General features: G+C 39.5%; 1 protein-coding gene across 1 annotated transcript in view; it reads right to left on the bottom strand.

Moving 5' to 3' along the window:
• Window positions 1-440: 440 nt before the first annotated feature.
• The window catches only part of C10H12orf42 (chromosome 10 C12orf42 homolog), a 67302-nt gene continuing 41227 nt past the window's right edge, over window positions 441-26515 (bottom strand). Inside the window, exons 3-4 of the mRNA XM_033116773.1 lie at window positions 4257-4646; window positions 441-889 (exon numbers count right to left, since the gene is read on the bottom strand). Of these exons, the coding sequence (XP_032972664.1) occupies window positions 441-889; window positions 4257-4646 (839 nt within the window). The remainder of the gene's footprint in view (window positions 890-4256; window positions 4647-26515) is intronic.

Below are 26515 nucleotides of genomic sequence, written 5' to 3'. Positions count from 1 at the left end.
TATTAAATTACAAACATTCACTTATGTTTTCCAAACCTCTGTTTAAAAATTCAAAAGGCCCTTAGAAAACATCCTTAAACCAAAGCCCAGGTTGGCAAGTTAAGCCGTGTACCTGGGAGAGCGAAACAAAGAAGGGTCCTCGCTGTGCCTTCAGGCGCATTGGGAAGTGGCACGCGATGTACCCCATTCCCATTGTAAGGCACAAATTCTTTGTGACACTTGGAGACACCGCAGAACAAAAATACTATTAGAAATGCTTCAAAAGGAACATTTTTGGCTGCGATGGAGACTTTTGACATTATTTATTAGGTTCAAAACTACTTCACAAAAGCCTAACAATGGTTCTGTGGAAACCAGTACATCTGAGGCCCTTTCTGTTGTTCTGGGCAGGCATTGATTTGAAGATGGGCAGCCCTCACGGAACAATTCCCTCGCAGCGGTCAATGTAAGTGAGCATTCACCCCCGGCCTAGGAGGGGCCTGTGAACAAACCGTATGGAAACGCTGGGGTGGGCGGGAGGGGGGTGAAGAGCAAGCCTTGATTAACCTCTTTGAGGGGAGATGGGTGGGAGCCCTGGCAAGCTGAGGAAGGGGCGCTCCTGCCACACTGCCCTGGAGGGAGGCGTCTGCCCTCAGCCCCCTTTTCCCCAGGGGATGAGGATGCTTGGGGAGCATCTCCAGTGCCATGGCAACTGTGCCTCTTCCCACTGGATTTCCGGGCACGCCCTGGAGCCTGCTTTGGGAATCTGGGTTTGCCAGAGGGCCTACTGTGGCTGCCATCCTCTCCACCAGCTTGGTCTCTGAGGAACTCCAGGAGACCCTCCAGAGGGCAAAGGAGGTCTGGCTTCCCCTGCAGAGACCGATGGCAGTAGAAGGCCTCGCAGCAGTACCTGGAGGACAAAGAAGGGCAGGAGTGACACAGAAGTGTGTGGCATTTACCCGCCCTGCTGGGACTCATAAAAAAAAAAAAATCTCCTCATAACTGAAAGTTTGAGAAATCAACATTTGCAGTGTTCAATGAGAGGGGGGAAAATGCCCTGACATTATCATTACATGCTCCCCCACATTTCTTTAAGAAAGTAAAATGCTATCTGTCCCTTCCCTAATTTTTGGAAGCACCCCCTCCAAATAATTTTTACAGAATCCTCATAAAACTTTTTATTTCAGGGAAAACTGTTCAAAACTTCTAAAAAGATGGAACCAGAAGAATTGGTGACTAAAACAGGGCCTCAAATTCTAAATTTGGATAAAGTTTGTGAATAGAAAATTATTAAGTGGAGTTAAGTATGCAAAACAAATGGATCCCCAGCCCATTTAGCCTTACAACTGATAATTTAGAAACCTAAGAGGCAATTACTTCATGAGTTTTATTAGAACTTTCAAACCAGTTGAGAATGAAAACAATTAGTGACTTAATATGATGCTGGGTCTACACACACATGCACACTAATAATAATAGATTTGATTTTTTTCTTTGTTCAACCAAATCATATATTCATATAAAAGACATGGTATTTTTTACAATACAGCCAATACTGTAAAAGAATATATATGTATGTATATATATTCCACCTGTATTTCCATATGTACATATATAATGAGTGTATGTGTATATCATATATATACAATTTGAAGTTTTTACCTGAGAAATTCTGCCCATTGACCCACACAAATTAAAGTCTAATTTTTCAGTAGTTAATTAAGATAATTTACATGATTTAAATCACTTTCTACACATTTGTTAAGGGCTTTGAACAGCATGGAGATGTCTAGAATATTTGGAACAACCTACAGGATCATTTGCAAATTTAAAAAATATGTAAAAGGTTTACAATGTACGTTACCTTCCTGACAGTGGGTGTCAAATAGCCAGTCTAGCTCTGGGTAATTCAATTTAGTTCATCACATACTGTTTGTTCTATGCCCGGTATGTACTGAGCATCTCCAATGACACACTCAACGTAACCAAGTCAAAGAGCGAAACATTTCAATGAATCTTATTTCTCCAATGTGAGAATTACTTCCTGGAAATAAAGTGGGATGACCTTTCAATATCTCTACGTAAATAAAAGCTTTCGGAGAGCCAAACACATTGGCTTGCGAAAACTAGATGCTGAATAGCTGTTTGTCAGTTTGGATTTCCAGCTTTGGCAGATAACCCATTCATTGGCGTCAATAATCAGTGTAAGAAGGTTCCAGCAGAGAACACAGACACAGCTCTGGAATTTGGAGCAACAGAATATGACCTAAACAGAATACTCTGTTCTCTGTCTTGAACCAAAGAATAGGAATTCCTTCCCTGAACATTCTTTGATAATGACGAATTTTGTAACAAACTGTCTTAGAGGGGCTGTGGGGTATAATGGAATAAACGATGCTTTGGGGCCAGACCATCATAGATTCAGATCCTGGCACATCACCTGGCTCAAGCTTCTTTGTCCCTACCTGACACATGAGAATTGTATTACCTACTTCACAGGGTTGCTAGTGGAATTGTTTATTTATGCATTTATTCATCCATTAATATTTGAGTGTCTGTTATGTGCCTGGCAGTATTCTAGACAATGGAGATATAGAAAGGAATGAAGCTGGTGGTATCCCTGTACTTACAGAGCTGCCATTGTAGTTGTGGGGAAAGGGAATGGGAATGGAAGTAGACTATTAAATAAGAAATGATGAAATGTGTAAGTGTTAGCAGGTGGTAAATCCTAAGGAGCAAAATAAAGCAGGAAAGGTTAGGAAGACCCACATAGGTGATATGTCAGCAAAGACCTAAAGGAAAGGAAAAAGCAAACTAGTTAAGTATCTGAGGAAAGAACATGATAAAATGTAAAATACCTAGAACATAGTGAGTGCTTAATACCCATGAGCTGTTATTGTCATATTTAGAAACTTCATATAAAAACGCTCTGACCTGGAGTCAAATTGGAGGGTTTGAAAGCTGGTTCCAGGTCTAAAGTTGCAGAATCACTATGCGCCTCCAATTCTGTATCTAAATCATAGGAAAATAACAGTGCTTATCTCAGAGAGTGGCCATATGGATCAAAACTGAAGATGTGTGTTCAGATCTTAGCACATTGCTTTATACACAATAAGACAAAAAATGCTAACGAACCAGCATCCTCAGCATCCTGTCCTCAAGCCCAGCTTCCCAGAAATGAAGGAATCTCTGATTTAGCATCTTTGCTAGATGGTCTCCCAGCCCATACTTGAACATTTCTAGCCCAAGGAGTATATTCTCCTCTAGTTCAAAGAACGCTCCCCTTTTTATTGAGTCAAAATATGTCTTTCGGTGAATTCCAACAAACTGTACAAACATTTGAGAAAAACTGACCAAAAAAGTTCCCTAAAAAAAAAAAAAGCTACATAAAAGCAGTCTGATCCTTCTTCTGCATTACAATTCCTAGAATATTTGGAGATACACATTATTTCCTTACATTTTGTCTCCTCCAGTCTGAATATCAAAATCATAAACACCACCACCGTCACCTCAACTGCCATTCAGTCCCTGCTATGTTCAGGGCATTTTATATATATATATATATATATATATATATATATATATATATATATATATATATATATATATCAGTCTTCTAGTTACAATATCTCTTGAAAGCAGTTTTTGTCATTAGTTCACAAATGAAAATACTGGGTCAAAGAACATTTTTGGGACTTTATCATGGCTATAGAACTGAAACGGGAAAAGCTCGGATCTTCTTGGTTCCAAAGCTTATTCCTTCTGGTCCATTTCCTTACTTTTCATCCTTCCTCTTGTTTGTGATTTTGAGACACTTCGTTATCATACATCTTATTCTGTGCTATGAATTCACAGCTTTCTTACCTTTAAAATGGTGATAATCACATTATCTACCTGAGAGTGGTATATGAGGATTTCATTAAAAAATGTGAAATGCTCAGCGCAGTATCTGCCATATGGTGAGAACTTAATAAATGGGGGCTAGAAAGATGATGGTGGTAGTAATTATTATTATCATTATTACCTGGTACAATACCTGAATCATCAAATAACTTATCAACTCACACTTGTTATCAACTTACACTCTCTAATACAATACTTGGCAACAAGTAGACTTCCATTACAAATTGTCTGATACAGTTCTTATAGAACCTTGTAGGATAGGATCTGCCATTGAGTCAGTAACTTTGCTGTTTATATTGACATTAAAAAACAAAATCTAACCAATTGAAAAGACAAAAAAAAAAAAAGAACTAGGATCCCAAAGTGAGACTTACCAGATGGGACAATATCTGTCTTGCAATTTCGAGACGGCTGGTTCTGAAGTCTCACATGTCTAATGATGTGCGTGCCTACAGCCTCCAGGTGCGCAGGGTATACTGAGTAACACTGCATAGGCTTTTTTGTCATTTGTTGTTCCCAAAATGGACGGCTTGAGGCCTGCTTGGGTGTTCCTCGGTCCCTCTTATTAATTTCTTGTCTGACAGTGAAGATCAATGTGGTCTCGTCCCATTCACGGGATGGTGTTGGGGAGGGACTGGTTTCTCCATGTTTGTTTTCTTCGAAAGAAGCTACACTTACAGGAGGAGACCTGGGAGTGTTGTACTGGGGAGTAGAAAGCTGTTTTTTCCATGCCACTGGAGTCTGAATCCTTTCTGGAAATACCGTAACAGGTAAACACATTAGTTTGAAAGAATATCACTGCAATATTACCTACTAAATTAATGACAGGAAGGATGGATTTGTGTTTGTTTCCTATTTCTATCCTCAGCAAACAAAAATGACAAAAGAGAACAAAAGAGAACAAAATGTGGAAAGAGAACAAAAAGACTGAAAATGCTTTTGTGGAGTTCAGCTATGTTGTAGGCACTATAGGAGGGCCTGGAAATATTGGTTATTTCATCCTCACAAGAACTATATCTAAAAGACACTACTATTATATCCATTCTACAGGTCAGAAAGCTAGTTAAAAGCCATTAATCAGAAAGCTAGTTTGAAGCTTCTGGGTTGAATTCTGTCCCCCAAGAAGATACTTTGAAGTCCTAACCCGCTGTACTCGTGAATGTGACCTTATTTGGAAAAAGGGTCTTTGCAGAAGCAATCAAGTTAAGATGAGGTCGTTACTCTGAGGCCTTAATTCAATACGACTAGTGTCCTGACAAGAAGAAAAAAAAAGACACGGGCACACAGGAAGAATGCCATGGGATGATAGAGGCAAGACTGGAGCGATGTATCATCGATGTGTCTATCTTCTCCAGAAGATGCCAATTTTTCTGACCTCTGGCCTCCAGACTGTGAGAACATAATCTTATTTTAAGCCATCCAGTTTGTGGTCCTTAGTTACAGCAGTCCTAGGAAACTGGTATACCCACAGTAGTCCCAATGTACACATGTCCCAGAGAAATTATTGACAGCAGCCCTTTTCACTCAAAACAACAATAAAAAAAAAGTGTTCAAATTTGGGGTATAGACAAGAGGAAAACTGTGGAAAGGTATGGAATGAGAGGAGGAAGGAAGTCGATTTCTTGAGTTCTATGCAACAGAATCTCTTGACAAAACGCATTCCCTGTGCTCCAGGTGCACACAATGGCAAAGAAGGTGCCGGCCATGGCAGCTTCCAGGACACGCTCCGAAACCACAACCTTGTTCACAGGAGGAAGAATCAAAGCAAATGCCTCCAGGGGCCTTGAGAATAATAGAAATGAGAGAAGGGCCAAGTAGGGGCACCCTGAGAGTATGTGTCCCATCAACAAAGGCCAGCCACTGCTCAGATTTTGTCTTTGTTGCCATGAGGGAAAGTGGGCCCAGTGTAGACAGTTTTTCTGGATTTTCAGGAAAAGCACCTGTGTGTGTGTGTGTGTGTGTGTTCCTGATTTTTAAATGTTGGTAACACACTCCTTTTTTTTTTAAAAAATACAGTGTGAGCTACACAAAACATATCTGCTCTCTGAATCAGCACAGGCCACCAGTTTGCATCTTTGGCCTATGGTCAGCCTTATAAAAGTCACATTATCATTTATCTCCTTTTATACCATCTTCATCTCAGAAAAGGATTTTATAAATATTCAGCTTTGGTCATGAGAATGCATTTGCAAGCTGTGTGCCTAAGCAGATTTTAGAGCTCTAGAAGTCTCAGCTCCCTCTAACACTTTAGAATGACTAAGCTCTTAATTTTAATTGATTGCCCCATTTCATTATGAAGCCCAAAATTTGAAATGGTAGACAAATGTATCAAGTTTTCCCAAATGCAGAGAAACATCTAGAGTCTTTCAAAACAGTAGCCCTGGGACTCTTGATCCCAAAGGAAAATCTACACCACCAGAACCAATGGCATTTGATTGGCCCTCATTCTGTTGTTCAAATATCAAGAATGGAATGGAAGCCCTGACGGTACTTTATACACCTTCTCATCCTAGAAGTTATGGGTTGAATACAGGTTGAAAGAGACCTTACCACCCTCATCATCCACCTCTGTGTAGACACCTCCAGAGGCCTGAGTCCCACTACCTCTGCATCAGATCTCATTGTTTATCAGAAGAGCAGATAACTAACTTTGTATTTGTAACATATAAGGCATATTTAGATAGATGATAGATCGATCGATAGATAGATAGAACCTGAAAGTCGCCTTATCTATTGAGACAGGTGATGACTATATTTATTTATATAGTTATTTTACCAAAATTTGTTGATCTTATACCATACACTAGGATACTACTCCAAGGACAAAACATTCCTCAGGCTAACAGAATCAATCATTTTGAGACCAAACTGACCAGCTGATTAGAGCAAAATGGACTTCAAAATGGAAACCCAAAGCCTCCCAGTTTCACAGAGCCCTGAAAGAATTTCAGGTTTTCTCTATGATACAACTATCAGGTTGCCTGAATTGAATAGAACAACCAGTTGTTCGGGCATTAAAAAGAGACAACAGAGACTGTTGGAAACGGAAGGGCCTTTTGCAATCTCCAATGGCTTCCAGCCTTTTTTTTTTAAAAAATTTTTTCGAATTTAACCACACAGATAGTGACAGAACTTGAGCCAAAATCCATTGTTCATGATTTAAAGTCCAGTGCTCTTTGTTAGTTTACATACCTCGTAAGTCTAATTCAGTATTTCTCAATCCTAGCTACACATTAGCCAATATCTGGCATGCTTTGAAAACTACAGATATGTGGTCCCAAGACCCCAGTACATATAGTTTGTAACCCCCTTAGAGATGTACAATCATGGAGTCACTGGTCTAATTCACCCATCAGAGATTTCGGGTATTGTTATAAACTTTATTCAGTCCAAACAATTATGAACATGCTAGGACCACGGAGTTAAGGATGTCTTTCTCCTCAGTTTTACTGCTCTGTGGACAGCCTTCATTTCAGAATTAGAATTATACACCATCTTACAACTTGTATATTCCTTTACATTTCATTTGCTTTCATACTAGTAAGCCCAGTTGAGCCTGATAAAAATGCTTCATCTCATTCCTTTTTTGAGGAAGAGACTGAGGTCAGAGAATAAGCATCTTGTCCGCACACTAGTCAGGCATCAGAGAAACTGGGGGCGGGACCCACATCTTAGCTTGAGAAGGTTTTCCGTTTTTCCACTACACAATCAGTGCCAGCAGTGCCAGAGGAAACATGGCTACCATGAACTGGGCTGATGAAGGGAAGGATGCAAATGTCCACAGTAACGGCTTACAAATAGTGGGCACTGACCACCAGTCAGGCACTACCCTCCTGTTCATGCCTTAGCCCTTAGTAAATGTTATCAGCATTACTTCTAATGTACAGAAGAAGAAAGTGCACCTCAGGTTGAGAACTCTGCCCATAGCCCAATGACCGAAATCAGCTCCCATGAAAGCCCCCATTCTAACCGCTCCTCCAGGCTACCTCTCCATGTGTTCACTCATGGAGTAAGTAAGGGCCCAACTTTTCCCAATTGCCGAGGCATGGGTTTACTGGGGTTTTGTCTGTTCAAAAATTCTTCCCAACATTCAAGTTTTGCAGTTTCTTTTAATGTGCGGGCAACTTTGCCTCTTATATTGTAGTGCAGGTCTTCCATCTGTTGCTAATTTCATTCGAAATAATATTGTGGCAGACAGGAGATTTCAAGGTACAATAAAATAAACCTTGGAGCTAAATGCATTTTACAGAAGCAATTTGTCTCTGTTGAGTTGCAAAATAGCTCATGATAAATCATGGCAGAGGCTGACTTCTTCATTGCTATTCATTAGAAAAAGACAAATATGGTAAATCCTGCACATTCAACCCCTGTGAGATACCAGCGAGCATGGTGCCACAGCCCTTCCTACCCCTTCCTGGCAGCTATCCCTCACTCCTTAACTTCTGTGTCTTTGTATCCCTGCTCTGTCTTCCCCACTCTCTTGGGCTTCTAACTCCAGCATGTTCGTGTTATAAAAAGACTAGAGGCAACTGTTCTAGAAGGAGAAATGAAATCCAAAGACGATTCATTCCCCGAAGCTCATTTTGCTCTTGACTGCAGGCACGAATAGGGACTAAAGCAAACCGATTTCCTCTCCTGCACATCTGACATCAAACGTAAACCTTCAATAGGTCTTTCATGAATGCTAAAAACCCCAATGTACATTCTTTAAAAGCCTTCTGAGACCACATAATGGGGTTTAACGAAGGCTGCCTCCTCCCACTCACTATTTCTCCTATGGAGTGAGTCATTTTTAAGCTGTTGGGGTTGAGTCCATGGAAGAGTCTGGGATGCATCAAGCCCTGAGTAGTGGTGAGCTTAGAGGCCAAGTGCACAAGCTCTGAGACCAGACTTCTTGGGTCAAATCTATGTTTTACCCCTCCTGGCTGTGTTACCTAGGCCAGACTACACAAGTGCTCCTGGCCTCAGTTTCCCCATTCATAAAATAGCAATAAAAATAATACCTACCACACAGGGCTGAGATGCAGATTGAGTTAATAAACAAGAGCTTAGAGCAGCACCTGGCACATAGGAAATACTCAGCAAGCCTTGGCTATTATTATTATGATTGCTATTTTTATTGAAAATGTGTCTTCCCCCCTCTCCCTCTGGAGCTCCTGAATGGCCTCTTTCAGCAATAAGGACACAAGTGGAAAATAATATATGTTCCATCCATTCAGTTTGCCTCATTTTATTCATACCTTCATTCAACAATCTTTATTGCATGCCTACTATATGTCTTGCCCTGTGTTTGCCCCTGGGGATACAACAGAACAAGGCAAATGGGGTCAGACCTGTGAACGTACCATTTAATCTGGGATTGAACCAAAGGCAGGAGTGGGGAGAAAGGACATTCCAGCCTGACAAGGACTGATGTGTTCCGAGGACCATGAGCCACAGTGGCTGCAGAGAAGTGAGCAGGAGGGAAGGGGCAGGCAAGGTCTGGAGGTTATACCGCAGGTGACGGAAAGCTACTAAAGATTTCACATGGATGAGTGATGACAGCAACACTTACCTTTGAATAACTTCTCTAAGGGAAAGTGGACAGAAGGGGACAAGAGTGGAAGCCAGTTAGAAGGCAGTTAGCAGTCAGCCAAGTGTGCAGTGATGGCAGCTGGGATGTGTATGGTAGTTCTGTATAGTGATTAAGAACTAGACAATCTGGGCTTGATTTTCTTTATCTGTAAAATTGGAATAATGATAATATGGTTGATGGGAAAACATAAATGAAATGGGCTTCTGGTTTCAATTCCCACATGGAAACAGCTTGGAAATTGCCAAACCTATTCTTACAACAAGAAAGAGCTGAACAAACTAAAAATCAACAACTTTATTTGGGTCCAACAAAGAACTTAGTTTTCAGGGCAAAAAGCCATCTCAAAACCTGGAGAGACAGATGAATCCAAAGAGTCAAACCAAGATCTGTTTACCTGGGGTAGAAATCTCTGGAGTTATACGCTAGTAGGTGTGTTTAAAGGGTAATTTTGATGACTTGCTGGAACCTGGGTATAGACTATCTTGAGAGTAAGAAACTCCTGAGGACTCCAGTTTTAGGGGTTCCCTGTGCTTCGGGGGTTTTACCTAAAAGAACCCCACCAGTTTCTCAAGCTCAGCATCTGAGAAAGGTCCCTTTGTGGCTCAGATGCAGGGAAGGGAAGGACAATCATTGTAAAATATGCTCAGCACATTCTTCATCACAAATACCTATAAGAGCCTTACCCCAGCTGAGGAAAGGGCATTTTTCCCATGCCAGCCCCCGTTAGCCTTCTTGTCTCACCTAAGGGGAAGGAAAAAAGCTAAAAAACACTTTTAAAGGTCATAGTCAGGGACATAGACCCACTAAAAGACTAAGATTTAATCATAAGATTATAGACTGTTTCCTCTCCCCCACACTTTATCATTACACAAACAGGTCTTCAGGGTAATAATATTGGATTTCAGTTGAAAGAGCTGCAAAATGCAAACTCTCTCTCAGGAAGAGTAGTCAGGAAAGCCCATCATCCAGAGAGGAGGCAAAAGGGAGAACCCTGGAGAAATTTGAAGCCTCTGGCATTTACAGCTATGGCAAATATTAAACACAGCCCAACACCTAGCCAGATGAACATAAAAACCACACCAAAGATCTGTTTATCTCAGTTCCGATTACCTGATACATCATGCTTGGCTTTCAACAAAAATGAGGCATGCCAAAAGGCAAGAAAAAATATCACCTGAAAGGACAAAGAAAGCATAACCTTGACTCAGCTATGATACAGATGTTGGAAATGTCAGAGAAGGCATTTAAAATAACTATGATTAGTATGCTAAGGTTTCTAATAGAGAAAGTAGGCAACATGGAAGAGCACATGAGTAAGGTGAATAAAGAGATGAAAACTCTAAGAAAGAATCAAAAAGAAATGCTACATGATCTCACTTATATGTAGAATCCAAAAGCATCGAACACATAGAAGCGGAGAGTAGAACAAGATATACCAGGGACAGGGAGGTGGGTGAAATGGGGAGATGTTGGTCACAGGGTACAAAGGTGCAGCTATATAGGAGGAATAAGTCTAGAGAGCTAATGGACAGCATGATGACGATAGTTAATAATACTGTATTCAATACTAAACCTATGCTAAGTGTAAATTTCAGGTGCTCTACTCACACGTACACACAAAAATGGCAACTATGTGAGAAGATGACATGTTGATTAATTGACTGCAGTAATCATTTCACTATGCATATGTGTATCAAATCATTATGTTGTACACGTTAAATATATGCAATTTTTATTAAAAATGAAATACAATAAAATACAGAAAAAACAAAAAAGAAAGACTGCAGACACAAAACCCTGTGACAGAATTGAAGACTGTATTTGATGGGCTCATCAGTAGACTGAACATGGCCGAGGAAAGAATCAGTGAGCGTGAATATAAGCACTCCTAAATGCAGAGAGAAAAGAAACAGAAAAAAATTAAAAAGAACTATGGGACATAGTTCTTGTAGGACAATACAAGAACTATGGGACAATCTTATAAGATGTCACATGTACATCCTAATTGGAATACCAAAAGAAGAAAAAAAGAGAGAATGGGGCTGAAGAAATATTTGAAATAACAACGGTTGAGAACTTTTCAAACTTAATGACAAACACAAAACCATAGATCTAGGCAGCTCAGAGAACATTAAGCAAAGTTAAATGCCAAAAAGAAAAAACAATTACATCTAGGCATATCATATTTAAACTGCATAAAACCAAACACAGTGAGAAAATTTGGGGTGGGAGGGGTGGGCAAGAAACACCTTAGAGAGGAGTAAGGATAAGAATTAAAGTGGATTTCTCATCAGAAACCATACAAGCAAGAAAAGAGTGGAATGAAATATTTACAAAGTTTTGAAAGCTAACACCAACCTAGAATTCTATATCCAGAAAAATTATCCTTCAACACTGAAGGAGAAATCTTTCTCAGATTAAAAACAGCGAATTCATTGCCCACAGACCTGATCTGAAAGAAATATTAAGAGAAACTCTTCAGGGAGAAGGAAAATAATATAGGTCATAAACTCAGATATACATAAAGAATGGAAGAGCTAAGAGAAGGAATAAATAAAATCTTTTATTTTTCTTTGTTTTTAATTGATTTAAAAGATAACTCATTCCAAAATGGCCCCCTCTGCCCTCCGTCATGTCTCTTTTCCCTGCTTTATTTTTATTCAATATAACATAACAATATACTACATATCTAATTGTTTACAAGTTTAGTGTCCGTCTATCCCTTACTAGAATGTCAGCTCTATGAAGGCAAGTATCATCTCTGAATTGTTTTTGACAGTATCCCAAGCACCTGGCAGGTAGTAGATACTCAGAAAATTATCTTGGAAAGAAAAAACGAGGGAATGAATTTCTCACCCGCCAATGGATGCTCTTCAGCATTGCAGCATTACCCTTCTCATCAACCTCAAACTCCCCTTCAGCAGACTTGCCTGGGGGTAACTACTTCACTTCTTTGTCCACTGGGATTGATCCATGTTGATTAGTTCACCGCAGTCACCCATTCCAGCGTTAGTGTCTTGTCTGCTACCAAGGTAGACAAACTTGTTCCTTCTCAAACACCAGTACCCCAAATTAGTTGTGGCATTAATTTTTTAAAGAAAAGTTCCAGGGCTGTGTCTCAGTTCATGGGGAAATTACAGATGTCTACCATGGATGGGAGACACAGAAGTGACCACAAGAAGGGCAGGTTCTTGTCATAGTTCAGGTACTCTGCTAAGTATCAGGGTGCCCGTCCTGGCCTTCTGGAGGGATGTTCTTTCTCCTGATACCACTCAACCACCTTTCTTCCTCCAGTAACGCGACACATGGAGTCAGCCTCTCACCGCGCAACAGAAGGTGACTGAAGAACATTCAGATGGACTTCACCCTCTTCCTAGGACACCACCTTTTCGCCATGACACCACCAGACTTACTCTGCTGCACTTAAATCACAGACAACATCCAGCCCAGGGACATAAATGTGCATTGCAATGTTTTGTTTTTAAACTTCTGGGCTAGACTACAAATCATTGCAAACATAAGGTATAATTTGAGAGCCAACACATTTGGTTTCTGGTGTACTCATTGAATGAATGTCTCCAGGTTTTAGTATCCTAATTTACAGAAAAATTAAAATGACCTCTAAATTGTTCTCCAGTCCTAATAATCCTGTGAGTTTCTGAGGGTTTTTTTTTAATCGTACTGAACATCTTTTTCTTTAATTACTTTAGTTATTTTTTGACACATGATGTTATCATATGAAATTGATGTTTTGCAGGACAAAAATGGTCAAATGTAGGCAATATTATACGTTACAAAAGGTTATCATGCTTATAAGAGTATACATGACACATACACACAGTTTAAAGAAAACAGCCACAGACCTACCTAATTTCATTATACGAAAACCCACAATTTATTTATCCATTCTCTTACTGATGGATGCGTGGGTAAAGTCCAGTTTTGTTTTGTTTTTTTAATATTACAAACAAGGCTGTTATGAACGTTCTTGTATTTGTCCTCTGTTGTGCGTACTCTAGTTTCTCCAGGAGCCGAATAGCCTAGTCATAAAACATGCATATCTTCAACTTTATCATACAATACCCATTTTTTTCCAGAGTGATTTTACCAATTTACACTCCCACCAGCAGTGGGATGTTGTTCCACATCTTTGCCAGCACTTGTTATTACTTGATTGTGTTTTTCAAATTTTTTTTTTTTTTTTTTTTTTTTTTGCCGTTCTGGTGGGTATAAAACAGTACTGCATCGTGGGTTTTTTTTAACTTTTATTTATTTTTAAGTGTGTTTTTCCAGGACCCATCAGCTCCAACTCAAGTAGTTGTTTCAATCTAGTTGTGGAGGGCGCAGCTCACAGCAGCCCATGCGGGATCGAACCGGCAAACCTGGTGTTATGAGCACTGCGCTCTAACCAACTGAATTAACTGTCCATCCTGCATCGTGGTTTAAATTGGTATTTTCCTGATAAATAATGAGCTTGAGCATCTTTCTTTCCATCAAATCTTTAATGTGAATTACTTACAAGCTACAGAACTCTGGATTGAGTTTCAGTCCCTTTCTTTTCTCCTGCCTTCCATATTCTAACCAGCTGGTGAATAGTGACAGAGCCCTGGAGGAACCAGTGGGGAGCACTTGGATAATCCACAAAAATATTTATAGTTATTTATAAATAAATAACCAGGCATTGACCCTCAGGGATTGTACGTGTGCAATTCAACTGCCATGACCCAGTGTAATATTTCATGTCTTGCTAAAACTCTGGCCAAGCACTATTTTGCATGCAGCGAAGTACTTGGACAATTCTTTCATCTGAGTAATTAGCTTATTTCAACCACAGCTTGCTTGAGACACAAAAGGCTCGTGCTACCTGCCTGTGGTATCACTCCAGATGGCACCTTAGCCTTCTGACATGAAACGGTTTTCATGTTTCTCACCCTTCCCCCTTGAGGATGTGCAGTTTCTCAATGACCCTTTTTAAGTGTGATACTAAGATTGGAAAACATTTTAAACCACATCATTCAATAGCATATACTCAGGAAACAACCCTTCATTACATTTATTCTGTAGGAAAAAAAGCAAAAGTGTTTTTACCTCATGCTAGAGAACACGAGAGAAATGATCTTTCTCAAATTATTCTGGGAGTAAACGATTCTGATGAATAAAATGAAGGAGAAGGGTGGAAAAAAGTCACACATAGAGTAAGGAACAATTGAAAAAGGAATCCAGGCTTCCCCCAACCCTGGCCTTTGTGGAAGGGATCACTGGAGATCTATGTAGATATTATTTTGAAATTTAGAGCTTCAACTTGTATGAACATGAATACCCATGCTGAGTTTTTGCATGCCTCTGTGAAACAGCAAAAAGAACCCTACAGGCCCTATTCTTGCATTAAAGCAACACACTGTGGAAAGCCTGAAAATAAACCATCTATGCTTGATTAATTAGGTTTGTAAGTATTGTTTCAGAACCAAACAATATTTCTAAAGATTTCAATAGTTCAAAGATTGCCCTATGGCCGTCTGGCCAATACATCTTCTAACACATGCAGTTTACAAGCATTTTTCTTCCCAATATGTTGTCTTTGGTTGGTGCGACATTGTTTGGGTGCAGGGCTATTTGGGTCATAGTGGTTTTCTCCCCTGCACAGCAGTGGTGCTGAGCACAGCACTTTGACCATACATCTTCCATGTCATTTCCATCAAAGGCACATGATACTTCCTGGTGACCAATCGGGAGTGGTCCAGCATCCTAACAGAGGGCATATTGGTAAACCAAGCTTTCTTAATGACAGCCATTGTTCAAAGCCAACAAAAGGGAGGTCCTGAATATTAACATGTGGCCTTGTGTAAAGGTCACCGGTATGGCACATCCATCATATTTCACAACCGAGAAAGAGAACTTTATAAGTTCTGTCAGAACCTACTGTTGTCCAAATAAATGTACTGGGCTGACAGCTGACACCAACGAGGCAAATGATCTTGAGTGATGATCTCCTCTTTTAACAAATATCCTTTCACTTCTTTGAAGGAGCAGCAGACACTATGGTGAGAGACCATGCTTAAGGAATATACCTCGAGGCCACAGGGGTTTAGAATAACAAGGCAACCCAATTAAAATATTAATTTAATGACATGTAATCATTAGACCAAATGGCATCTCCTTCTAACAGGCAGAACTTTCCACACTGAAACGAGAAATCACATATTTTAACATCTCAGAGTACTGAATGATCTTAATGGTAAAGAAAAGTCCATGAAAATTCTATCAATAAGATTTAGACTAATACAATAGGCATAAAAGAACTCAAAGGCCTGGGTTTACTGACAACCCTGCATCTTGGCTAAGGTCACTTTGACCTTACTGTCATAATCATTGGGGGGGGGGGGGAATGAGAGAGGAAAAGAGAATTCTTTTTAGTTCCTTGGATACATCATGCTCTCATACTCTCGACTGACATTCAGACATTTTCTTTCTATCTGGAATGTTTTCCACAGTCCCTGTTCCTCTGACTAATTTTTACTCCTTTTTCACTTCTTTTTCCTTTTCCCTGAACTGCTTAGACCCTTCTGCTATATGTTCTCATAGTTCCTTGGACTTGCTTTAGTATAATACTTGCTTTATCAAAACACTCAAAACACCTGAAATTGCTTATTGAATTATCTTACTTCAGAATTACTCCAAACTCCATGAGGAGAGAAAAAGGGTATTTCAATGATTTCATCATTGTAGATCATTGTAGGTGTTCCATAAACATTTGTACATAAATAATAACTTCTAATAAGAAAACAGGATCAAAGTCTGAATTCATTCCTCTTGACTTATAATAATTTCTGGTAAATAAAGGGATTGCCATGCACATGAAGGAAGGATTCAGCATTGGAGCAATTTGCCTTTACTGTACTATAGTTACCAAGTAAACAACATACAGCCTCATCAATTCATACTCTATTATTTCAGAGCAAAGCATAATCAGACAAGAATAGGAAGAAGGCAGCTTTTGAACTATCTTTAAAAAGGGCATTGCTAGGCAAAATAACAGTGTACATTATCAGAGACAAAGTCACCCAAAACAATGGTTGTTCAAAACACTCAGCCACTTGTCTTGGCATTGAGTCTTCCTTTCCACCTCTGTATATCGACTCCCCTTAGAATGTCCTCCACGTGGAGTGTTGTCTACCTGTCCACATCCTATTGGCCTTTAAGGCCCAGGGTAAGCACCACTCCTTTGGTGAAGACTTCATGCTCATACTTACAACACTCAGACTTCTGAATGGCTCATTTCTTTCTGCATTCTCACTGGACACTGACCACGTTGCAATTGAAAGTCTTAGATGAGTACACATTTTTTTCTAATTGTACACATTCTTTCTAAATAAACGCACTAACATGCGAAAGTAATCATTCTAAGTATTTAAGAAAATTCTTACAAAAAATAATCTCTGTTGCTGATGCTTTATTAAACTTGTATAGCAATCATATTGTTTTCTGTCTGTATAGTCACATGCACACACACACACACACACACACACACAAACACACACACACACTTTCTTTAGGCCAATGATCCTGTGGCTCTAAGTGGTTTAATGAGAGCTTCCTTATTATTAGATTCCTTCCTTCAGCTACAATGGGAAAATCATCCAAAATGGTACCCTACTCCCAGTCCACAGTGACAGGTCCAGGTTTGTGCAATTGACCCAAGCCTGAACAATCATTCCTTCAGTAGATTTTTGTTCTTAGGACCTAAGAGACCTCATCTCATTTCCTTTCTGGAGGGAGATGCTGTGAAACATGAACTGTGAGGTATTTATTGAATAACACGTTTTCAGTCTTCATTGAAGAAGCTACTCTGAAGAAATATAGATAACATGGAGGAAGAATGAGAGAAAAAAGATGCAGGGTCCTAGGGGTTCTTGTATTTCCTGGTTCAGATCTTCCCTGAAACTTGACTCACCCCAATTTCCATTTCTTTTAGATGTATAAGACACCTCTCTTTCTGACCAATGTGATTCAGAATGATTTCTATGATGTTTACTCAAAAAAAAAATAGCTTTAATAAAACTGCACTTTTTTACACATTAAAACTGGTCTCTCCACCACAAACGTCTAAATTAGTAAGAACGATATTAGGTTCATCTGCTAATTCTCTTAAATAAATGGAGTGTTTACAAAAAAAAAATTAAATAAGCTGTGAAAGCTTTTCACCCTCATAAATGTGGTGAAATTAATTACCATTTCTTAATGAATTAAAAATATAAGGCCTCAGGTAACAATAATGTATAACTGTACATTTCCTCCTGTAAATATTGCAATTATGCATTATAATATAAAATATGACTCAGTTCCAATTTATCTATTCTACTCTATAGATGATGAAGAAATAGGCTAAGTTAAGAGACTTGCCCAAGATTGCCCAACTCTTCACTGGTAGAAGCAATCTTCTGGGCTTGACTTAAGGTGCTGAGCTCATTGTCTAGTTCCCCACGGATACACGTAGCCACTACATCTCTTCCGTCTTCTTTTTCCCCAAAATTCTTGTCTTTTGCCCCCATACCACTCCTGAATACTGTAGGGATTCTTGAAGCTGAATTCTACAACCTCTCTTTCTGACTTAGGATAGCTCCTAATCCTCTCTGCCTCTGTTTCCCATCAGTAAGAAAGACAGAAATAGTTATTATATTCATCCAACAAAAAGGAAATTAATGGTTGATTAGATGCCTGTTCAACACACTGAGGATGAAAACCAGTCTTCATGGTGAATTATTGAATTAGGGGCCAACTTACAGTGAGGCTGTGTGTACACAAAGCCAAACATCCAGTCAAGTCAGCCAAAAAAAAAAAAAAAAGATTTAGTGACAGGAAAAATAAAATTAGTTGATCAGGACTGTGCAGACAAAATAAAATGAGAAACCAAATACAATGCCACGGTCAAAGTCCCAGCAGACTTTACAAAATTAAAAGAGAATATGTAAGAGTGAGACTTTTAATGCTCACTGTCAGAAAAATAGACTCAGCAATTTTGCGTGGGGTTATACGTTCCTTTCTTCTATTTCTGTTTCATTTTAAGAATTCAAATTTAAGATGGAACTCAAGAGAAAAACAAAGTCACTATCCAAAGATCTGAGTTATGCACTAGCCCAGGATATTAAAAAGAGGAGCTTTCCTTTAGTAGGTCTGGCATATGACATATTATGATGCAATCATTCAACACGACTTCGTTTCATATTTGGTGAATTAAATATCTCCTTTTTCTACAGGGCAAAAAAAGTATATTGAGATACATATTATCTATGGAGAATTCTAAATAATACAATTTATTTGATGTTCACACTGCTTTTCCCAAGTTATTTTTAATACCATGACAAAAATCGGAAAATCCTCTGCAAAATGTGTTAGTGTTTGGTTGACTCTTTAGATAGCAGTTGTTAACTAGCATTATTAGTGTATGTGAATTGTTTGTAAGGGATGTCATTTTAATGTCCTGTATCATTTTTAGATTGATATTTCAGTTATGAGCACTGTGTTACTATGCTGTAATATTTAAAGCCCACATACTTTAAATAGGCTCTAAAAGTGCATTAAGTTTTCATAACTGTTGACTCTTAAGTATGGTAGGAGGAGAGATCAGGATAAATTAAGAGTAATTTATCATTAAGAACAAAATACAATTAACATTGTAGATCTTAATTAATAATGTATTAATTTAACTCTCCCCCTAACCCTAAAAGAATTAGCCCCAGGAGTTAGACAAAGGAAGCATTTTCCAAGACAAATTGGAAAGTACAGTCTTGTGAACTGAGTCCTAAACCCCAGGAATGAACGTTGCAGCTGTAACATGGACCGTTCTCTGTTACCTTAAATACTGCTGGGCCATATGGAGCATTTCTGAGGACTTTGTATTTTAAAATGTTCTGTTCATATTTTATGCTTTTCCATATGTCCTATCCTTACTTCAGAGTTCCTATTCATTTCCATAAAAATAAGATCTTTGTTTTATGAGAGTTCATTTTGCTCTCTCCCCTCATCTCTATTATGGCCGCAAACCTCTACTTGGGATATTACAGCCACTCTAGGGCCAGCTGATTGTGGCCAGATGAATAGAGAATTATTTGGAAGAAAAACAGCAGCAGCAGATGATCTGTGGGGCTGTAAAGCTCCTGTTTTCTCTGCTCATTCCAGCCGACCCACTGCGGAGGATAATAAACCTGACACTGGTGTTGAACTGTTTCAAAAATGAATCAGATGTTTACAGAAATCATCGTTGAAATGCTGAAGGAAGTGCTGAAGGAAGATATAATTTCGTTAACCGAAAATTAACCAAAATGTGCTTTCTGAAAAAGGCAGCTCCCTGTAGTTTGGGGTTGACTTCCAGCAATTATCCAAACAAAACAGTTGGCGCTTGTGTTGGCGACAAAATAGTATTTGCATAAAGTAGAGGGAGAAGACAAATATGCATGAAAATTAAATTTAGGCCTCTGGGTCTGCCCTTTTGGGGCCATAGAAGAGCTGATTACATGTTCACAGCTGGAATTGGTGTTGGCAGGCAGTCCTTTTTCATGGGCAGAAGGAGGGTCTCCCTTTTTGAGCAACGCTCTTGTGCAAAGCAAGAATGGCAGCATTCGAAGCATCTCATGCTTATAGACCTCAAGCTCCATGGCCCCACATTGCTCAGATGTGGCCACCAAGTGGAGTTGTTTCCACTGAGTGTGGCTCAAAGTGTATGTGTCTGCTCAAGCACATGTTCTCTTTCACACCCCTCATCACACTCTCATCTGCCCAGACTGCTTTCTGTATCCTTTCCATTGAGAAGGCAATGAACACAGCCAAGAGAACAGAGAACAGCCAGCATTCAGGATAATAGGAAAGCTGGGTTTTGCAATGCCACGGTTGAAGGTCACAACATGATGCTGAAGTTGTCTTGGAACAGGGTCTCTTGGGTAATTTAATGACCAAAAGTGTGGTTTTAGCAGCATTTGGCAGTAGTTCTCTTGGCATGTGTGCTGGTAGATTGCAAAAATGGCTCCAATTCTCCACCCTTCCTTTGCAATGTGACTTTACATCCATCTTGAGATAGACTGTGTTTCCCTACCCCTTAATCTGAGCTGGCCATGTGACTTATTTTGCCCAATAGAATGTGATGAAGGGAATAGGGAGGGCTTCCTATAATAACTTAAAGCATGAAGGATGAGCAGAAATCAGCCTGATGAACAGGGGGAAATGGACAATAGAGTCCATTGTCAAGAAAGGGCAGGTTATACCCAATAATAACAGTATCTAATATCGATTGGGCAATCGTAAGGTGTCAAGAACCATTCAAAGCATTTTACTTGTATTAACGAATTTAATTCCACCATAAAAACCCAATGAGATAGGTATAATTATTACTCTCGGGTTATGTTTTGTTTTTTTTCAAATTAAGAAAACATGGCCCAAGGTTGCTAAGATTGTTGGCCAGCATGCCACAGATAGTAATTGTAAGAGATGGTAGTCAAATCGAAGGCCATTTGGCCTCAGAGCCCATAGCTTTTCATTATTATGCTATTGTACTCTTGAAAGAATGGGAAGATTAGCAAGACAAGAACAGGTTGTCACAGGCAGGAGCTAGGACTCTGCAGAAGCCTCACAACCAAGGTCCAATATCTATTCTCATAATCCTCAGTCTATGCTTGATAGAGCCACCAGAGATCCTTTTAAAAGTTTAATCAGATCCTGTTACTTCCTCACTCAAAATCTTCCACTTACTTCCTATTACACTTACAGAAAAAGCAGAAGGTCTTATCATGGTCACAAGTCCACCAGATCTAGCCCCTTCCTACCTCTCTACCTTCCTCCCTTACTACCCTCAATCTTTTTCACTCCACTCCAACTTTACGACTCCAAGCTTAGTCCCACTCAAATTTCATGCCTTTGCTATTGCCTCTGCCCAAAATGCTATTTCTCTAGATACTGGCATTGGCTCATTCTCTTGCCTCCTTCAAGATCTGCATAAAACTCACCTCCTCAGAGAAGCCATCCTTGATTGCCTTCTCTAAAATGGCACCTCTCAATCTCATTGCTTTCTCTTTACCCTGATTTGAAGACATATGATATGAGGAAAACTTCATAGGACTTACCACTGCCTGAAATTCTGCTATGCTATATTTGTGTACGTGTTTACTGTCTGGCCAGTCCACTAGAATGTACCTTCCATAATACAGGGCCCTTGGTATTCTTGCTTATTGCCTAAACCGGTGTCTTGCTTTAAAAAAAGGGGCGGGGAAGAAAGCACTCGATACATGTCACAGAATATCCCAGAGTCTTGATGTTGCTTAAGATCGCTTTATTTTAAAAAGTTTCACAAATTTTGGAACATTAACCCACAAGAGTACGCCCAGAACAGGACAAGTAGGCACGTAAGAAATAGTTACAGAAGACGTTCTCAGACTTCAGTGAACAAGTGTGTACCTTTCGTGTCAGGATCTCAGGAGTGGGGAGCTCCCAGGTGATTCTGACCCAGATGATCTATAGATATGGTTGTCAGATTTAGCAAATAAAACTATAGGATGCCTAATTAAGCCTGAATTTCAGATAAGCAACTGATATATTGCATAGGACATGCTTACACTAAAAAGAAATGATCTGAAGGATACACGGGGTGCCCTATACTATATCTGAAAACACTGGCCCATACTTAGAGAAATGATATTCAGTCTGGAGAAAGTAAGTTTGATTGAGAAAAGGACATGATTCACAGTGATATTCAAGTATCTGAAAAGACTACTAGTTTCTGTTGCTCATGAGGACAGAACTAAGACCAGATGTTGAAGTCACCTAGCCAATAAATACAGACAGGCAATGGTAAAACGGGTTACTTCTCACAACAGTGGTTTTCCATCTCAGGCATATACAAACCACGTTGTTGAAAGAATTGAATGAATATGGACTCCCATTCTGGGGGAGGGGGAATCAATTTCCACACTAGGAATTCAGTGTCACAGGAGCCAGAACAGACCGCCTCTGTATTAGAGGGGACTACATCCATTGCGAGCAACCGGAATCCAACTCAAAGGGGCTTAACCAAAAAACTGAGTTTCTCACTGTGTACTGAAAACCCCAGGAGGATGTTGATTCAGAAATGACTAGATTCGGGTGTGGAGAAATGATGGCATTAGAATTCAGATTTCTCCCTCGGCACCGTGTTTCCCTGCATTGGCTTCTTTCTCACCCAGTCTCCTTTTTCATGGTGCTAACATGGTCTTTTATGTTCCAGGCTGATACCCTAATAGGTTAGCCGTCTCATCAAGGGAAAAGCATTCCTTTTTCTCAATGGTTCCAGCCAAATCACGAGGACCACACCTCATGACCTGCCTTGGGTCAGATGCCAACTCCCAAACCAGTATCACGTTGCCTAGGAGAATTAAATGCTCTGGGGAAACTCATTTGGGTCATGTGCTCATTCCTGGAAGTTGAGAGTAGGGTCAGCCTCACCCAAGTCATAGGAACTGAGTAGGGGAGGAGGGTGATGTTATCAGAAAAAAAGGATAATTGGATGCAAGGCAGATAAAAATGCCAGAGAGTCCTATATTCCAAATTTAATCTGTTAGCTATATGAAATAGTATCATACGTGCTAACACACTTTTATTAAAGTCATCTTCCTCCAACTCTGACTTCACCATTTCTTCAGCAAGTTCCTCCTTCACAATGGGAAGATGTATCTCTCCTCCTCCCTCAAAACCCGATCCTTTTCCCCCTGTTCAGTGTCATCAAGTGAAAACATTTCTTGAACAGAAAATTCTTTCAATTCTTTAGAAAGACAACCTCTCCAATAAAGACAGGTGAGCAATGGTGGAATGTGTTAAATCCCAGGGCAGTGGTTTTCTATCTCTAAGAGTATGCAAGCTTACATTGCGGAAAGAACTGAATAAATGTTAAGGAAGAAGTCTGTTCTGGGTGAGGCAGCTAATTCCAAAGACTTCCAACACTAGGAATTCAGTACCTCAAAAGAAGAGAGACAGAACTCTGTATTTCTTGAGCATTTCCTATTTGAAAACATTTATTGAGCACGTAGAATGTTCCAGGCACTGTGCCAAACTAGGCATAGAAGGATAAGAGAAGCACGGTTTGTGCCCTTCAGAATATGCTGACCTAGTGAGAGAGGAAAACAAATGCAGAAGAGATTATAAAATGATGTCAGAAGTATAGTGAGACAGATAAGCACATGGGGCTATGGCACAGGAGGTGTCACTTAACCCAACAGAGACGCATGGTGGGCTCTTATTTCTACTCTTTGCATAATGCAGGGGCCACATGTTTATGTGTAAGAATTGGTAAATCGTTTAGTTTGTCACCTCGCTGTTTCCATGGTTACTAAAATAATCTAAAAGACACTAAACTAAATGATGCCATTGCTTTTTACCCAACACAGAGGCTTTTAGTTTGCTAATAATAAGTCCCTATTAACATTTTCATTGGTATTTCTTCTTCCTCTCTACAAATAAACAAATAGATAATTGTAATATACATGTATTAATATATGTAAAATGTGTAATGTATATGTGCATCCATGGAAATGTGTGTATCCGAGGTCGGACAATTAAGTTCACGAACTTCCCACCATGTAAGTGCATAGTAGAAAGTTCATAAACTTAATTGACTTTTGTGTGTATGTGTGTGTGTCTATGTGTGTGTGTGTGTGTGTGTGTGTGTGTGTGTACACACAGAGGGTGCCAAAAAAAGTATACACATTTTAAGAAAGGAAAAAACTATTAATTATAATAATGTATACCGATAATAAAAGATGAATACAAGTCACATTTGACTTCTGCAATTACAAGAGGGGCTCAAGTGGTTACTATCACTGTCCAAACACCTCTGATTATGGCGAACTGCTGCTTGAGCATAGATAACATCTCTTAAAAAGTGTATACTTTCTTTTTGGCACCCCTGGTATATACGAGTATATATATTACAACTATGGTAATGCAGACGATTTTATATTCCATTTTTAACTTAAGTCTCCATCATTATACATTTCCCATGCCAATAAATACTTTTTGAAGACTTTTTTTAGGACTCTATAATATTGCTGTACAATAATATCACTGTTCCTTTTTGGACAGTCTTTTTGACAGGCAATAAAAAGAAATTGCCAAGTGAAATGACTCATTTTGGCAGGCAAAACTGTTAAACTTCAAAACAGACTGAAATTTACAACTCCAAAAATTTAAGAAAATTAAAGTGCCATCGACTTTAAGGGAGATGAAAATTTGCTCATTTACCTTTCAAAGTATAGAAGCCATTATGAGCTATAATTAACAAATAACTATTGTGTGATTTTATATCTTCCTTCACATTTAGACCAACATCCAAGTATTTTATTATATCTCCAATGTTGTGTTGGGATGAATACCAGTTACTTTTAATTCTCCATTTAAAAGAATTTAACGAATCACTCCTATTCCAGGCGGACCCATATAACGTAAAGGATGTGGCTTTTGATTTTACAGACCTGCATCTCTATTAAATACCACTCATGATTCTCAGATTGTCTTATCTTATTTTATAAATTCAAGAATAAGGAGGTAGTCCCACTGGAGGTAAAGAAATTGCTCTCAGAAGTGCCCAGGGAGTTCTAATAGGATTAGACCTATTAGTCTCAACAAATCCCTTGTGTCAAAGTCTGGATAATCTGTAACCATTAACTTTAAACTGAAGTGGTGGGCTGCTCAGGCCCACAACATAAAGGCCCTATGTGGGTCTGAATTTATTTCAGAGAGCCAGCCAAGGCAAGCATGACTTTGTGGGGAAGAAGGACGGCCATTTGTCCACTATCACTACTGCTCCTAAATTTTCATCTTTTACTTTCCAATCGTATTATTTTTCCATCATCTTCCTGTTCTAACTCCCCATACGCTTTGTTCCTCACCACCTGTACCATCTTGAATTGGAGTCACCTGTGTTCTTACCTGAATCCTTTGCTTGCAAGGATTATCTTTGTCTTCCTCATCTGTTTTTTTTCTGTGTTCTTAAACTTTCTAAACCAGTGTCAAGGTCTCACTGGTCCTCTCTCCTAACCTCAAGCTTACTCTTCTCCCAAGTACAGAACTGGCCAGATTATCAGCTACAGGGATCACTGTACCCCAAAGCAGGGAAATAGGACTTAATGCATTCTGTCACCCTCCTGTTTTCTTATAGGCCTGCTCCTGCAAGACAGGCTCACTTGTGCCTCCAGTGTCCATGCTGTAAACACACCAGGCTGCCTTTTCCCACCCAGCTTTACCATTAGTTGGTACAACTGAGGCTTTGATCCTATTCTGGCCCCTTGTGTCTAGTCTTAATTGGATGGGGAGGAATGAGTGATCACCTCCCTCCAAACCTCCAGTGCTCCCATTCTTATGGAGTGCGCAAAGTCATACATGGCTGGGTGTGCTTCAGTGAGAGTACAATCAGCTCTCTGTACCAGGAATACCCACCACCTCCTGGAAAGGCCTTAAAAGTATTATTTACTGTATGCATTATTCGCTCACAAAGAGGACTTAAACTGAGAAAGTTCACCTATCAATTCCATTTATTATGTGTAGGGCATTGTGCTAAAAACTGGTCTTAGAGTAATGAATTAATCGAGTCCAATCTCTACCTTCTAGAGGTTCCAGTCTAGAGGGAGTAAGATAAGTAAACAAACAATCACCACATAATATGACAGAAGCTGTCATGGAAGTCTGCACTGATGGGATGGGAGCATCTCACAGTAGTCCTGGATGTAGAGACAGCAGATATTAATCTTCTCATTTTACAGATGAGACAACTGAGGCTCAGAAAAACTAAGTTCCCCGCAGTAAAATGGCACAAGATAGTTACAGCCAGAGAAGGCATGGTCCTTGCATTTCTATTACAAGTACAGCATCTCTGCAGAATCATAGGGCATCATTTATCCTAGAAAGGAAGGAACGCTAAGATGATTAAGGCAGTCATCCATTATGGCCCCTAGGTTTATGCCACATTGTTACAGCTCATATAGATATTATGAATCCTTGAACCACTCTTCTAGATCTCATTGCTGATGGGAAATCATCTAGCACCTG

The sequence above is a fragment of the Rhinolophus ferrumequinum genome, chromosome 10, assembly GCF_004115265.2.
Source record: "Rhinolophus ferrumequinum isolate MPI-CBG mRhiFer1 chromosome 10, mRhiFer1_v1.p, whole genome shotgun sequence".
NCBI classification, from domain to species: domain Eukaryota; kingdom Metazoa; phylum Chordata; class Mammalia; order Chiroptera; family Rhinolophidae; genus Rhinolophus; species Rhinolophus ferrumequinum.
The sequence above is the reverse complement of the archived record's forward strand: the minus strand, read 5'-3'. Positions and strand labels throughout refer to the sequence as shown.